The sequence below is a fragment of the Sorghum bicolor genome, chromosome 1 (assembly GCF_000003195.3).
Source record: "Sorghum bicolor cultivar BTx623 chromosome 1, Sorghum_bicolor_NCBIv3, whole genome shotgun sequence".
NCBI lineage: Eukaryota > Viridiplantae > Streptophyta > Magnoliopsida > Poales > Poaceae > Sorghum > Sorghum bicolor.
Window position 1 is genome coordinate 62,353,874 of NC_012870.2, and position 16,061 is coordinate 62,369,934.

Here is a 16,061-nt window from a genome sequence, read left to right on the forward strand (position 1 = left end):
CTGTCTAGACTTTTATTTATGGTAGCGCTCCTATGTAAGGTGCTAGTTACTTTATCTAGTAACCCTCTTTTAATACAATTTCTGCTTGTACATATTCGTATGTTTTGGGATTAAAGTTTGCACTTTTCCTTGCATTGATGATCACTGAAATTCTCAAGTGATTTTACTGGTGAGATGAAATCTACTTATAACAGTTTCCTTTTTATTAGTAAATAATTTCTTCAGATTTGATTGGTTTGATTAAAAAAACTTGAAAATTTTGGCAATAACATATTTAGGAGAACCTGCACTTTCCTGAGGAAACATTCTGGATTCATTTTGTATGTAACTTCTCCATCATCGTTGATGGTGCCTCATTGATGTCATTGTTACCTTTTGAAGCGCCTTCAGTTTCCTTCATACTGGCACCTAGAATTTGAGGTTATTCATGGTATTTATGGACCTGACGGGAGGAAATGGTGCTATAGAAACTGTTCTCGGGAGTTTAGCAAGCTACAGCTGCAAACGATAGCTGTCCACGTGTGCTCTGTGAGAGGATTCATATTTCCACAAGTAGGCATTATTTCTGCAGCACCATCAGTTTCGTCACAGCTCAATGTACAGGTTTGTGAGAGATGTCTGGATATAGTGACACCATTGCCATCATCCTCTTCTTGCATCTGTCGTAGTCACCATCCACAACACCACACCACACAACTCGAAGATACAGAATCGGAGCGACGATATGTCATATGACGAGGGGTTGTCCAACAGGTATCCTCATGCCACCATATATTCTTGTAGGCAAGGGTTGTTTCTTCAGTTGAACCTATTGCAGTGAGACATAACCCAAGTGCAAGTTTTACTATGAACCTACTTCTGATGTTTGTGGTTTGACCATGCTTATTACTATGAACTTAGTTATTCATATTATGTCATCATGGTATAAATTTTTAAGGAGTCATGCTTTTCTATCCTTCAAATATAGTGGTTGCGGTTTGTAAGGAACTGCCTTTCTTGATGCTGCAGATCAGACTGTAGCTGTATCCTCACCTGCATCTTTGTTGTTTTGCTTTCCCAGTGAGCTGGTTGCTGCTGAAACCTGCACTACACTGCAAGGAGCAACCCGTGAGCTAGCATCACTGTACTGCCTGTGGGCTGGGAAATTTGCTGGTGGCTGCAGCCGTGTCTGTGTTGTTGGCGAAAGCGGCTACCATATTCATCCTCATCCTGCTCGCCCACGTTCACAGATGGTGTCGTGTGTGCAGTCCACGGCGCCCTTCTCCAAGAACGGGCATATCGCTCGGAAGTCGGAACCGAGAGCCCGGGGCCCTTGGCTCGCTCGATCGTTCCTTGGCTCCGCCACGGCGCCACTGAACAGCCAAGGAGCTCCAGCAGGCGCGTCGAGGCAATCCGTCGTCGAGAAGGACCTTCCTTACAAAGATAATTTGTTTGTCTAGGAACGTTCCCTGCAGAAGACGGACACATGAAATCTTTCCCTGGGATTCAGACCCTAGAGAAATAATTGGATTCTTACATATGAACTCCCTCTATCCATTCCAAATTATAGATTATCTTGGATTTTGTACATACATGGTTTTTCTATGTATTCTTATTAGAAATCTAGATTTATTTAATATTTAAATACACAGTAAAAATCTATATATCTAGAAAATCCAAAATGACTTACTGTTTAGAACGGAGGAAGTATGTTTCATCAATGCGGTTACTTATTAAGTGGTAAACGACATGATCATCCACATTGAGCATGTATGTTTATATTGTGTTTCTCAAAAGGAACTTCCAAAATTTGAACTGAAATATAAAATTAATTTTTTTAAAAAAAAGACCATTTATGTTTTCAAACATGTTGTAGACTTTCCGATGGTCTAGCTTTTACATATTATAGGAAACGTTCCCTACAAGAATGAAATCTTTCTCTTGGTTTACAAACCCAACCGTAAGACCTTTAGGATTTTCTAGATTTATATATTTTTCACAATGTATCACGATATGTAGTAAAATCTACATTTCTAAATCCAAAACGACTTACAATTTATGACAAACGGTGCTAAACGATGTGACCATGAACATTGAGCATGTGTATATTGTGTTTCAAAAAAAAGGAACTTTCAAAAAATGCAATTGGAATGTAAAAGACACACCGTTCTCCAGAAAAGAAAACTTCATTTATGTTTTTTTTTTGAAAAACACAATTGCAGGCTCGGACCTCACCTACTACACAACACTCACGTTCTTGTTCCACTTCCACCATAATAAGACACGTGTGCCGGCTTAAAAGGGGAATTTTTTTTATTTTTAGCCCATTTTTAAAACAAATTTCAAATTTAGGTCACTTTTCAAAAAATTCAAATCTAGGCCGTTTGGCACCGCCACCATACATGGCGGGTCAAAATCACTGAACCCCGCCATGCATGGTGGCGGGGTTGACCCTGCCACATGGCGCTGCATGGCCGAGGGGGCTGACCTGGACCCCGCCATGACCGCTGGCGGGTTACGGCTACCCCGCCGTGGATCATGGCGGGGCACGCCCGCGTGCACAAAAGCCCCTCCCTCTTCTTTTCTTATCCATTCCAGCCGGCCGCGCCAGCCCCCGACCCCGCCACGCCGCGCCGCACCTGCCGCGCACCGCCCCCGGCCGCGCCGCCCCGGCCCTTGCCGAGCTCCGGCCGCGCCTCCCTGTCCGCGCCCGGCCCCGGCCCCGGCCCCGACCGCGCGGCGGCGGCTCCTTCCCGGCCGCGCCGCCTCGGCCGCGGCCCGTCCCCGCCCGCGGCGCCCCGGCCGCGCCCCTCCCGCGCCCCGGCCCCCGCCGCCCCGCCCACCGCCGTTCGTCGCCTAAGGTAATTTTTTTAAAAAAAATTGTTAGTTACATTGTTATATAATTTTTTATATAGTTTAATTTTGCTAGCTAGTTAGTAATTTGTTTAAATTTTATTTGTTAGTTAATTTTGCTATAGTTTTTTAATTGTTTAGTAGTTAATTAGTTTAAGTTATTAGTTAATAATATAATTTTTGTAATTGTTTTTTTAGTTAATTAGTTTTAGTTCTTATTTAATACTATAGTTTTTTAATTGTTTCGTAGTTAATTAGTTTAAGTTATTAGTTAATAATATAATTTTTTTAATTGCTTAGTAGGTAATTAGTTAATTAGTTTTAGTTCTTATTTAATAATATAGTTTATTTTAATTGTTTACTAGTTAATTAGTTTAAGTTATTAGTTAATAATATAGTTTTTTTAATTGTTTAGTAGTTCATTAGTTAATTAGTTTTAGTTATTATTTAATAATATAGTTAGTTAGTCGAGTAGTATTACTTAGTTAGTTACTTAGTTATGTAGTAATTTGTTTTACCGTATTGCTCGGTTAGTTAATTATCGGATGTCTGGGCATTTTTTAGATGGATTACGTTGTAAGAGTTTTTTACAGAGGAAGTGTTAGGAGAGAGGATTGTCAGTTTGAGGATATGTCTGAGGATTTGGAATGATTTGATGGTCCCCCTAGTTTCAGTGATCTATGTGAGCGTTTGAGTTTGAAGTTTGGCGATGCTTTCACACTAAAGGGTAGGTTTGATGTTGGAAAGAATAGGGCACACTATGTGATGATGGACTTGTGCAACCAAGCTGAGTGGTCCCGATACAATAGGGTCATCCAAGGTTCGAATGTGGGCATGACTGAGTTGGTGTTGGAAACTGTTGAGAATGAGGAGGCGTCCTTCGACGACGGTGGTGATTGTGGTGTGCAGGTCCAACAAACTATGGAGAGTATGAACTTGGATGGTAATTGGACACAGGAGCGGGTTCAATCTCCTCCAGTTGGTCAAATAAGAAATGATTTTGATGTAGACGAGTTTGAACATGAGGAGAATGAGGCGGCAGAGGATGAAATGATTGGTGATGATGTTTGCTCTAATTCTGAAGAATCAGAAAATGAGGAAGTAGGTTCACCTGGCATGTGCGCACCGGTTCGTGGTATGCCCTCAGGAGTTCTGCTTGAGGTACTTCATGCAACGCATACTCAGGGCAATTTAGCCACAGGGTATCCAGGTGATGTAGAGGGCAATTTTATAAGAGAGGCGGAACCTTACGTTGCACCACCCTCTTATACATCGGCAGAGCTTACACAGCCGAGGGAGGCTGGCTTGCCCTTTACCGGTGTTCCAAATTATATGGATGTCAGCATGTCGCATATGGCGGTTTGTGACACGGGTTTGCAGATTTGTAAGGAATCATTGTACAACCATGAAAATCTAATACTCAGGAAGGGAATGCTTTTCAATACGATGTCTGAGATGAAGTTGTTCCTTCAGGACTATGTTGTGTATCATCATAGGCCGTACACGGTTCGGCATTCCGACAAGGAGGTAAAATTTCAAATAGTATGCAAGGCAGGGTTCCCGTGCACGTGGAAGTTAAATGCACGGAAACGGTCGAGTGATGGGAAGTGGAAGGTAACTTCAGTGGAGCAGCCGCACAGATGCCAGACTAACAAGGGAAAACGGTACCATCCCCAGTTGACGGCTCGGTACCTTGCTCGTCGTATATTGGGTCTTGTAGATGCGAACAACGACGTATCAGTGTCTTTCTTGCAGGAGACCATAGTCACTTTTGTTGGGTATGAGGTAACATATGGAAAGGCATGGCGGGCAAAGCAAATTGCCCTGGCAATTCGGTGGGGTAGTTGGGAGGAAGCCTATAACAGGGTTCCACGCATTTTGTGTGCAATGCAACACTTCAACCCTGGCATGAGATGGTTCATATACACAGGAGGGTTTTATCTTCAGAACCCGTTGAGGCATATTCTGTACCGTGTGTTCTGGTATTTTGATCAGTGTAAGCATGCATTTCAGTATTGCCGGCCAGTTGTTCTAGTTGATGGCACATTCCTCACCGGCAAATACAGAGGTACATTGATGATGGCTGCTGCTGTAGACCCTGAGAATCAAATTGTGCCACTGGCTTTTGCTTTGGCAGAGGGGGAGAACAATGATTCGTGGTCATGGTTCATGCGTCTGCTCCGTCTTCACGTCTCTATGTCGGAATACAAATTATTACATGACAAGTTTCAAAGTACAAAAGTCTCATCCCTAAGCAACTCACATACATTACCACATCAATCAAACTGCGTGCACCACTGCGTAAGCAACTCGTCCTCGGACTCCCAATCGTCCACTACAGCCTCCTTACCCATGCTCACCTCCGCTGCCTTGGCCTCACTAGCCTGTCTCTCGTAGTAAGCTGCCTCCGCCTCTTCTGCCGCCTGAGAGTATAACTGTCCCTCTTCCTCGGTCATGTCTGTTGGCCACCATGAGTCGCAGACCGATGTCTTCTGGTTGTGGTATGCAGCCTCACCCTCCTCTAAGGCACCGACAGGCATCGGTCCTGACGCCTCACCCTCCTCTGCAAGACGAAGTAGGTCGCCTATCCTTCCCATTTCATAGTCATGCTCGTCCTGAGGGTACCCCAATTCCTCGGCAAGACGAATGAGGTCGCCTATCCTTCTGGTGTCGTCGTCTTCCTCCGCCTCGGCCTCCTCTTCGACCACAATCGGACGGCTAGCGGTGCCACCAACTGCAGCGTCCCGCCCTAATATCATATTCTCCGCGTACTTAGCACGGCCCACATCTGCTTGCCAGTTCCCGGTGCATCCAATCTCTGTAAGTACAAAATTTAAAGAATTAATAACATATTCATTTCAGAGAAACAAACAGTTTCACTTTCAAAAATTAAATGACTCACTAGCACATAATGAGGCAATAGTATCGTTCAAGCATTGCATCTCAGCTCTCTCAGCCTCCTCCGCAGCCTTCCTTGCACGGTACTCCTCTATCTCCTTTTCCCTCTCCTCGGACCACTTCTTCCATGCAATACTCGCAGGGTTACGAACACGCAACTCCTGCGCGAATGCAAGCATTTTCTTCTTATGGTCCTTCACAAAATCAGTGACGTAGTTTGCAGGATAACCTCTCGTCTTGCGAACTGCTACTCTTGCCTTATACTCATCTTTGAACTTAAACACATCATCAGATGATTCCCATTTGCATTTCTGAGTGCTCTGTTACGGGAAATATATGAATACAAAGTTAGCGTACAAAAACAAATATATGAGTATAGTAGTACTAAATGTGCACAGTCCTAGCAAACCTCATCATAGTCGATCATGTGGCCACAGAAGTGGCCAATCCCAAGACCTGAAGGAACTAGGCCGTAGCTAGCTTCAACACCACATTTGCACATCACGGGAGGCGCAATAGACCTCCGCTTCTTCTTCCACTCTGGAACCTCCTCCTGCTTCTCAAGCTCTGGCCAATGGCTCTTTGGACCATAGATCCACTCCGCGAAAGGGCACTTTCGAAAACCACGATCCTACAAAAAGAACACATTAGAACACACATAAACCAACTGAAATTTTAAGATTGACCCTAAAACTTACTTCACGCCGCAGAGGACAAATGAACTCTACTTCATTCCGTGGATTTATCATGGCTTGTTCTCCGCAATGACACTTTGGAGGATCCTCGAGCCGCCGTGCAGAAGCGACGGCCTTCTCTTCCTCCGCCATAGGAGGAGGGTTAGGGGGGCGGAACCCAGCGAGTAAACAACTCACGTTTGCAATGATCAACGCCGGGGTAGAAAAGCAGAATTCTTGGGTCAAACTTGTCCGGCCCGTCGATCCATTGGAAGAAAAAGCACCGGAAGTAGGGCTACAAAAGAGTTTCAATTGTCTCATTGGGAATGAAAAGATAAAAGACCAATAAGAAAAACAAAGGGCACAGTGACTTACGCTATAACTATAACAAGTATAGAAGCAACGTGCCGCAGTATCCGAATGTCTCGACTGGCTCACGTGTGCCGAATGTCCACAATCACAGTTAGGAATAGGTTCCTCGGGAGGCACGGGGGCATCCTTGCAAGACACATCGGGGTACAACTCTCTAGGACGACCCTTTTTTCGCCAAATAGACTCACGATACGAGTCCTCCATCTAAAAACGCGAAAATAATTCAACACAAATCACATAACTAAACAAAGTAACGTAACAAGAGATTTACTAAACATATTAAAAATAAACAAATGAACTTATCTAAACTATGAAAACGTAAAGGTTGTAAGAAATTTACCTTCTCCAAACGAGGGGTGGCCGGGAAAACAACCGTGAAGAACGACGAGGCGGGGAATACGCAGCGGAGAGGGGCGCCGAGGCGGGGCAATGGGGGTGAAGGACGACGCGGAGGGGCATCGGAGAAGAGCTCGGGTGTGAGAGGGGGAGAGAAAGAGAGCCCTCGGGGTGAGAGAGGGAGAGAAATGAGAAGAGATGGCCGTTCGGCTGACTAAGTAGGGCGCGGACATTCCCCGCCATGATCCACGTCGGGGTACCTCTACTCCGCCATGATCCACGACGGGGTCCACGTCAGCACACGTCAGCACATAGTGCCATGTAGTGGCCACGTGGCAGGTTCAACCCCGCCACCATGCATGGCGGGGTGCAGTGATTTTGCCCCGCCGTGCATGGTGGCGGAGCCAAACGGCCTAGATTTGAATTTTTTTTGAAAACCGGCCTAAATTTGAAATTTGTTTTAAAAATAGGTTAAAAATAAAAAAAAAAAATTCTAAAAGGGCAGCCAACTCTGCACAAAGGTGAACGACAATTCGGGAAGAGACTAGCTAGGAGCACTTGTGTTTTATAGCTTTTTTTTTAGTCTAGGTGTGTTAACGCGTTAGGACACGCATTGTCTGTCAGCTGCTGAAAACTTTTTAGCAATGTGGATACGTTTTCATTCTTCTTTTCCCTCTTTTTCTTAAGAAAAAAAAAGAGAGTAGTCCAATACTGTCTGTCTGTCTGTCTGTATTACTAGGAATGGAAGGAGGCGCGAAAGAACCGGTCGTGGCTTTGTGAGTCAGGCGAAAAGAGGAGAAGCGCATGCAAAGGCAAGAGAGATGGAAGTGAACATGTGTCTCCGGGTCAGATATGTGGGTGCTCGAATCTGTTCCGTTCGTCCACGAGGATCCGATTCGATCGTTGAAGTTGATGGAGCAATAAGGCCTTCTTTAGATTCATTTTTTTTATTTATTTATACACTGTAACAATTTTATTTATATTTTATAATTATTCTTTAACCATAGACTAATTAGGATTAAAAAAATTAAAAAAATAATTTTAAAGTAAACTAAACAGCTTTGTTCATTTAGGTGATAAGACATGGATAAAAATACTGTTCGCTGATTTAGCAGATTCAGCAGCGAACAGGCTACAAGATTCTGAGTCACCGACGCCATGCCGGCGCACCAAACAGGTAGAGCGTGCGGCAGACTTGTACGCAGCTTCCACTGCTCCCACTCAGCTCAGCTCAGCTCACCAGCATCCAGCTGCTGCTGCTGTGCTGTGCTGTGCTGTGCATCCCTTGGGCCGTCCCTTCCCTTCCCCCCACTATCTATAACTACAGAGGTGCACGTACGGGCGCTCTCGCTCACCCTGCATCGTCGTCGTAACTCTGGCTGGCTCGCGGGCACGCCGCGTCATATATTCCAGCTAGGATCTGAAAGGAACTCGCCACCACCCCTCTCCCACCTGCTTCCTTCCTTCTCTCCACCTCTCCTTCCACCACTCTGGTACCGCAATCCGAACTGCTGCTTCTGCTTCTGCTTCTGCTTCTTCTCCGGTGAGAGGCTCTGCTCCTGGCTGCGATGGAGGCGTCGTCGTCGTCGTTGCCGCTCGTGGCCGCCGTGCTCCTCCTCTCCTCCACGCTCGCTGCCTCAGGTAACAACAACATCACACGCCGGCCGGCGCCGACGCGCCGTCCTTCACTCCTTTAATTAGTTCCTCTCTTTTTTATATCCCTGACCATGAACAACAACAACGACGACAACAACAATCGGCAGATTTCTGCGTGTGCCGTTCGGACCAGCCGACGGCGGTGCTGCAGAAGGCGATCGACTTCGCGTGCGGTCCGCAGGGCGGCGCCGACTGCACGTCCATCCTGCAGGGCGGCGGCTGCTACAACCCAAACACCGTCGCCGCGCACTGCTCCTGGGCCGCCAACACCTACTACCAGAACAACAAGGCCAGGGGCGCCACCTGCGACTTCGGCGGCGCCGCCACCGTCTCCACCACCGACCCCAGTACGACGCCACCACCTCTCTTGCCTCTGCTCTGCTCATCTATTCTCTTCTCTTCTGCTCTGTTTTTGTCGAGCAGCAACAGAATTCTTGTTAATGGCAATGACAGCAGCACATGTTACTAGTGTTCTGAAAACATTGCTTTGCTTCCCTGCAGGTTTCTCCGGGTGCACATTCGCTTCCAGTGCCACCAGGTACATATGTCTTCCTATACTCTGTCCTCGAAGAATCTTTATTTGTAGTATTTAATAAACATAAACTGCGCTTATTATGCCCGCATAATATGGTGGTGGTCAACTACTATACAGTAGCAGTTTATTGAATCTCCACGCAAATCCCAAAACTAGCCAGGGCGTCCAACTCCAACGCTTTTCGTCTATTAATCACGCACCGCCCACCGACACGAGCTACTAGCATCACTCTCTAGTAGTAGTATATTAGGGGTACTCTACTAGTGCTTGTTTACACTAGAATACATGTACTGACGTGCACTGAGCTGATGCCATTGCCCTGCACTGCAAGCATGCTAATGACATTCACCACACGTTCCACTCCCACACCAGAGCCAGAAGCTTCGTTTTCACCCCCAATATAAACAAAATGCTAGTATTTGTTTTTGTTTTTTTCGTTGCAACCGACATCTGGTGGCGCAACGTGTCACTCTGTTTACCTCAAGGCTTCAAATTGAAGCCAGACTGCTGAGTGCTCCCAGTCTCTGTCCCTCCCAACCTTTTTTTTTTTTGTTTGACAACAATCTCCCAACCGATGTTGTTTTTGGATGGAGCACACGCTTTGGCTTTGTCCGCAGCAAGTAACAGCAACGTTTTACTTACAGCCAGCCCCAGCCATTTTCCTGCTTGTCCTCAACTCAAGTGCTTTTGGCCTTTCTGGTGGCTCGCACATCTGTTCTTCTCTGTTCTGTTCTGTTCTGTTCTGTCATGCACGCGCGCATGCACTGAGCCACTGATTCCCCCATCCATATTCCACTGTAACTGTAAGTTAGCTCGATTGCATTGCACAGCAGTGTCCTATGACTCCTATGCTAACCAAAAGCTCGATCGACAGCCTTTCTTGCATGCTGCTCACATGTGCTGTGCCTGTGCTGTGCGTCGTAATGTTAATGTAGGAGTACGTAGGTAGCAGACTAAAGTAGTAGGGATTAGTTAGCTACACACTACACAGACAGACAGAAATGACGAGAAAGCTCATTCTGCAGCTTCCATTCCACTGATATGCCTCCTAATAATAAGGCTAATCATGGAAAGGCTAATCATGAAGAGGCTAAACCAGACTATGACAGTCGCACTAGCTAGCTAGCTCCTTCTCAGTGTAATCTTGGAGAATACTGGATTATTGAATATATAATAATGTGCTGATGATTTGAATTGCATGAATGTAGCGCTGGTGCTGGGACCGGGACGGCGGGCACCACCACCGCGGGCGGCGCGACGACGGGCACGGGCACGGGCACCTTCAGCCCCGGCGTGGGCACCAGCGGCTTCAACGGCACCGGGATGGGCGGCAGCACCCTGGGACCCACGGGCAACACCCTCGACGCCGCCGCGCCAGGCCTGCTCCCCGGCGCCGCCTCCCTCGCCGCCGCCACCGTCCTCTCCTTCCTGGCCCTGCAGCTGCACCATTGATTCAGCAGATTCAGCTAGCTCCACCTCTCCCTCTTGTGTCTCGTCGTTTTCATCAGTACCATTACTAGCTCTCTGTCTGAACATGAGCCTGAGCCGAGCTAGATAGCTACTTGCTCCATGGAAAGGGCCCGGATCGAGGAACTGTACTGGAGAAGAATGGGATGATCGAATTGGTTGGTTCCAGTTTCATTCCACCTGATCTGATCACACACTCCACTACTACCGCCACTAGTAGTGGCAATGGTGGTTGGGGGCGGCGTGATCCTAGCTAGCTAGCTACACTACAGGCTGGTGTATGGCTTATTTGGTGGTTAGAATGGCTGTCTCTTTCCTACGAGGACCATTGTCTGATTGTCTCTCTTGTACTACCTCTCTTCTTTTTCTTGTTTTTATTTGCAAGAGGTCCTTGTCGCTAGCCCTTTGTTCTTAATTAACCACCTCCTTGTGTTTATTATTTAATTTGCTTGTAGTTAAGTCTAGAACAAACAGGGACCGGTGGTTTTGATTCAAGATTATTAGCTGGAGCGAGCACGCGTGTGTATATGTAATGTCGTCTGGACGTGGACGATCTTTTATATTAGGTCTCTGTCTATTCAATTCTATTGAAGGTGAAGCTCTTTTATCCTCTGCAGGGGTGTAGTGGTTTCTAGTCTCACAGAGAATCTTGCAGCCAGCGCTCCCAATTTGGTGTCGACCAGCATGTGGCCATGTGGATTCGTCCACTTAACACACGTTCTTTGATGATTGCTTGTTTTTCTATTTGTCCTCCTCATTCAGTCTTACTACATAACATGGTGCCTGATTTATCTGAAAATCAGCACGAAGCTTCATGTTTGATAGACATGGTGGGTCCTTGTAGTTCTAGGCACTTCCTGTTCGCTAGTCTCGAAAGTCATAGCTGAAAATACTGTTCGCTGATTTATCGTAAGAGAAAAACACAGTTGTCCAACACAAAAAATATGACTTTTAAGACAAACGAACGATTCATGTTTTTAAAAAACTTAGAAACAAGAAGACCTCTTTTTCCCAAAAGCAACCATGAACATTCTAAAGAAAATCATGAACCCACAGGCACAAGGTAGTATATATATGGTGGGTCCTAGTAGTTCTAGGCTGGACATTACATCGTCTAGCAATCCGGAAATATGATAGTGGGCGCCGCAATTTGTGAAGTGAATATATGCGGCAAATCAGAGCGCCATGCCAGCACATATGTGCTGAAACGCTTTGCAGCGTGTGGAATTCTGTGATCCTTTTCATGGTGTGTCCAATCCTTCCCCATCTTCAGTTTGCCTTTTTGTCTTTGTGCATATCAGCATGCCCTGTTTAGTTCACCACCCAAAAATTTTTCATCCATCCCATCGAATCTTTCGACACATGCATGAAACATTAAATGTAGATAAAAAATAAACTAATTACACAGTTTAGTTGAGAATCGCGAGACGAATCTTTTAAGCCTAGTTACTCTATGATTAGCCTTAAGTGCTACAGTAACCCACATATGCTAATGACAGATTAATTATGCTTAATAAATTTGTCTTGCAGTTCCTGACGAGTTATGTAATTTGTTTTTTTATTAGTTTCTAAAAACTCCTCCCGACATCCTTCCGACACATCCGATGTGACACCCAAAAAATTTTCGTTCCCAATCTAAACATGCCCTATGTGGTGGGCAGGAATTCGGTTGGTGGGAATCCTCAATCAACGCCTTAAAAACACACCATGCATGTAGGATATTTTTCTACTTTCTAAAAGCTGTGGAAACTGAAAAGGAATACGACCTTACATACATGCACAAAAGGTTGGCAATGTGCTTGCATATAAAAGAAGATGACAAGCCAAAAGTACCATATGTATTGGAGATTGTGTGTTGATGTCTTAAAAGAGTTAATTAGCAAATAGAATAGAAGAAGCATATACTAGTAAAAATTCTCAAATAAGAAATAATTAAATAAAGGAAGATGGCTTGCATGACTGTCACACCAAAATGAAGTACTCAACTAAGGTCTTATTTAGATTCAAAAAGTTTTTAGATTTTGACACCGTGACACTTTCATTTGTATTTGGTAATTGTAGTCCAACTATAGATTAACTAGGCTCAAAAATTTTGTCTAGCAAATTATAAGCAAATTGTGTAATTAGTTATTTTTTATCTATATGTAATGCTCTATATATGTGCTATAAGATTTGATGTGATAAAAAAATTTAAAAAGTCTTTTTGAATTTTGGGAGGAACTAAACGAGGACTAAACAAAGAGCTAGCATTTATTTCCCTTCCGACTACAGGCAGTGCTGAGTGCTAGTGCATGGGCCAAATGTTACTGCTTTGCAACGGCGGAGCAGCAACCAGCAGGCGCAGTTGCAGACTTGCAGTGCTAGTGCATGGGCACGGAAGGCCCGGGAGATGGCGTGACCGAGCCGACAGCCGACGACGTTAAATTGTTTGCTGATTTATTATATGAAAAAATATTATTTAAAAAAAAATATTGTTGAATGATAGATAATTTGATTTGTAAGCTCAAATTGATGATAGGGCAAAAACGAGCGGCTAGTTTTTTCTTCTTCTCGAGAAGCACGCAACAGCAACGCGGCAAATGGCTGGCTCGTTTCTCATCCTGCGCTGAGCTATATGGAGTACATTTACTTAAGAAATCATGGTGTACTAAATAGTTAGTTATTAGAGAGATATTCCATGCAGAATTCTATATCAAGTTTTTTGGGGCGTCATCGAGGATGATCTTCTAGCGCTCTTTCATGACCTACACAGAGAGGCTCTAGACTTATACAGTTTGAATTTTGGAATTATCTCATTAATTCTGAAATTACAAAATGCCATCAAAATACAACAATATCGACCAATCTGTGTCCTTAATGTTAGCTTTAAAGTATTCACTAAAGTGGGCACAAACAGGTTGAATAAAGTTGCCAAAACAGTGGTTAGCCCTACTCAGACCGCCTTCATGCCAGATAGGAATATCATGGAAGGAGTCGTTATCTTACACGAAACCATTCATGAGCTGCATACCAAAAAAAGGGATGGGATTATTTTCAAAATTGATTTTGAAAAGGCCTATGATAAGGTAAAGTGGTCTTTCATGCAGCAAACCTTACGAATGAAAGGCTTCTCTCAAAAATGATGTAGGTGGGTAGAAAGTATGGTCACTGGGGGAAGTGTGGGAATTAAAGTCAATGATGATGTTGGGCCCTACTTCCAAACCAAACGTGGATTACGACAGGGAGATCCGATGTCGCCTATATTATTTAACATCGTTGCAGATATGCTAGCTGTTCTGATTAACAGAGCAAAACATGATGGTCAAATAAGAGGCGTCCTCCCCCATCTTATTGATGATGGTCTGTCAATTTTACAATATGCAGATGACACCATTATCTTTATTTATAACGACCCGAAACAAGCAAAGAATCTAAAACTTTTGCTATGCGTTTTCGAAGAATTATCTGGGCTTAAGATCAATTTCCACAAAAGTGAAATTTTTTGCTATGGTGCAGCTAAAGAGATGGAACCCTTTTATACTACTCTCTTTGGTTGTAATGCAGGAGGATATCCCTTTCGATATTTAGGAATCCCAATGCACCATAGACGATTATTGAATTCAGAATGGAGAAAAGTTGAAGAACGCTTTCAACAAAAACTCTCTTGCTGGAAAGCAAAATACTTGTCGTATGGGGGAAGACTAGTGCTGCTTAATTCGGTTCTAAGCAGCCTGCCTATGTTTATGATGTCCTTCTTCGAGTTTCCAAAAGGAGTCCTAAAAGCCCTTGATCATTACAGGTCTAGGTTCTTTTGGCAGGGATCTTCGGACAGCCATAAATATAGACTTGTCAAATGGAACATCTTATGTTGTCCTAAGGACAAAGGGGTCTAGGTATCCTAGATTTAAAATTACGGAACAAATGCTTATTGGCCAAATCGTTGGTTAATTTGCTCAACACAGATGGCTTATGGCAGTCGATGTTAAGGAATAAATACCTAGGATCAAAAACCCTTACTCAAGTGACGACCAAACTAAATGATTCCCATTTTTGGAGAGCCCTCATGCATATTAAAGATGAAGTGTTAACTAAAGGTTCCTTCGATATCAGAGATGGGACCCATACGAGGTTTTGGGATGATACTTGGGTAAGTGACAAGCCTCTAAGAGTTAACTACCCTCCTGTACAGTATAGTGCGTGACCCCCATGCAACTGTGTCTAAAGTGATGGCCACAACCCCTCTTAACATCTTCTTTAGGAGGGCGCTGGTGGATAATAAATTGAAAGAATGGCTCCATCTAGTTGCAAGGATCTCACATGTTCAATTGGTGGAAGGGACAGATTATTTTAGATGGAATTTAACCAAATTCGGGTTATTTTCTGTCCGCTCGATGTATCTCTATCTCATTAATACACGACCACCGTTTGTTCACAAGGAGATCTGGAAGATAAAAATTCCTCTAAAAATTAAGATTTTTCTTTGGTTCCTTCAAAGAGGTGTCATCCTAACCAAAGACAATCTCGCCAGAAGGAACTGGAAAGGCAGCCAGAAATATATTTGTTGTAATACAAATGAGACTATTGAAAGGTCCTAATATGGCTAGAGGGGGGTGAATAGCCTATTTAAAAATCTACAAACTCACTAGAGCAAGAGGTTAGTAAATAACAAAGCGAAGCTTTTTGCTCAAGTTCTAATGGGGTGTTTGCAAGCCACCTATCCAACAATTCTAGTTGATATAATCACTAAGCACACAAGAGCTATGTCACTACTTACACTAGAAAGCTACCTAAAGTTTCTATACAAGTAAGTAAGCTACTCTAGTTTGCGGGAATGTAAAAGAGATGGTTTGAACTTTATACCGCCGCGTAGAGGGGATGAACCAATCAATAATATGAAGTCCAATCACCGGGAGAAATCCAATGAACAATCACAATGGAGACACACAATTTTTCTCCCGAGGTTCACGTGCTTGCCGGCACGCTACGTCCCCGTTGTGTCGACCAACACTTGGTGGTTCGGTGGCTAAGAGGTGTAGCACGAACCTCGTCCTCACTAGGACACCATAAGAACCTACCCACAAGTGAGGTAACTCAATGACACGAGCACTTTACTAGAGTTACCTTTCGGCTCTCCGCCGGGGAAGGTACAAGACCCCTCACAATCACCGGGAGATGGCCACGAACAATCACCAACTCGTGCCAATCCTCCTCCGCTGCTCCAAGCCGTCTAGGTGGCGGCAACCACCAAGAGTAACAAGAAAACCGCAGCTAGAACGATCCCCAAGTGCCACTAGATGCAATCACTCAAGCAA

General features: G+C 44.5%; 2 protein-coding genes across 2 annotated transcripts; one reads left to right on the forward strand and one right to left on the reverse strand.

Moving 5' to 3' along the window:
• Positions 5,109–6,557, reverse strand: LOC110432359. Its single transcript, XM_021452598.1, has 4 exons — positions 6,429–6,557; positions 6,140–6,361; positions 5,735–6,050; positions 5,109–5,650 (listed from the first exon to the last, which is right to left on the reverse strand). Exons 1-4 carry the CDS (start codon positions 6,555–6,557, stop codon positions 5,109–5,111), a joined length of 1,209 nt encoding a protein of 402 aa, XP_021308273.1.
• LOC8066286 (PLASMODESMATA CALLOSE-BINDING PROTEIN 4) lies at positions 8,407–11,380 on the forward strand. The gene is made up of 4 exons (XM_002465073.2): positions 8,407–8,753; positions 8,876–9,115; positions 9,270–9,306; positions 10,512–11,380. The coding sequence occupies exons 1-4, from the start codon at positions 8,681–8,683 to the stop codon at positions 10,753–10,755; spliced, it is 594 nt and encodes a 197-aa protein (XP_002465118.1). The 5' UTR covers positions 8,407–8,680; the 3' UTR covers positions 10,756–11,380.

Excerpts from the sequence above, each read along its gene's own strand:
- LOC110432359 (XM_021452598.1), bottom strand. The coding sequence starts at position 6,557 with ATGGCGGAGGAAGAGAAGGCCGTCGCTTCTGCACGGCGGCTCGAGGAT. Across the intron at positions 6,362-6,428 it reads TTTGTCCTCTGCGGCGTGAA|GATCGTGGTTTTCGAAAGTG; the intron begins GTAAGTTTTAGG and ends TTCTTTTTGTAG. Across the intron at positions 5,651-5,734 it reads TATTGCCTCATTATGTGCTA|AGATTGGATGCACCGGGAAC; the intron begins GTGAGTCATTTA and ends TTGTACTTACAG.
- LOC8066286 (XM_002465073.2), top strand. The coding sequence starts at position 8,681 with ATGGAGGCGTCGTCGTCGTCGTTGCCGCTCGTGGCCGCCGTGCTCCTC. Across the intron at positions 9,116-9,269 it reads CGTCTCCACCACCGACCCCA|GTTTCTCCGGGTGCACATTC; the intron begins GTACGACGCCAC and ends GCTTCCCTGCAG. Across the intron at positions 9,307-10,511 it reads TTCGCTTCCAGTGCCACCAG|CGCTGGTGCTGGGACCGGGA; the intron begins GTACATATGTCT and ends GCATGAATGTAG.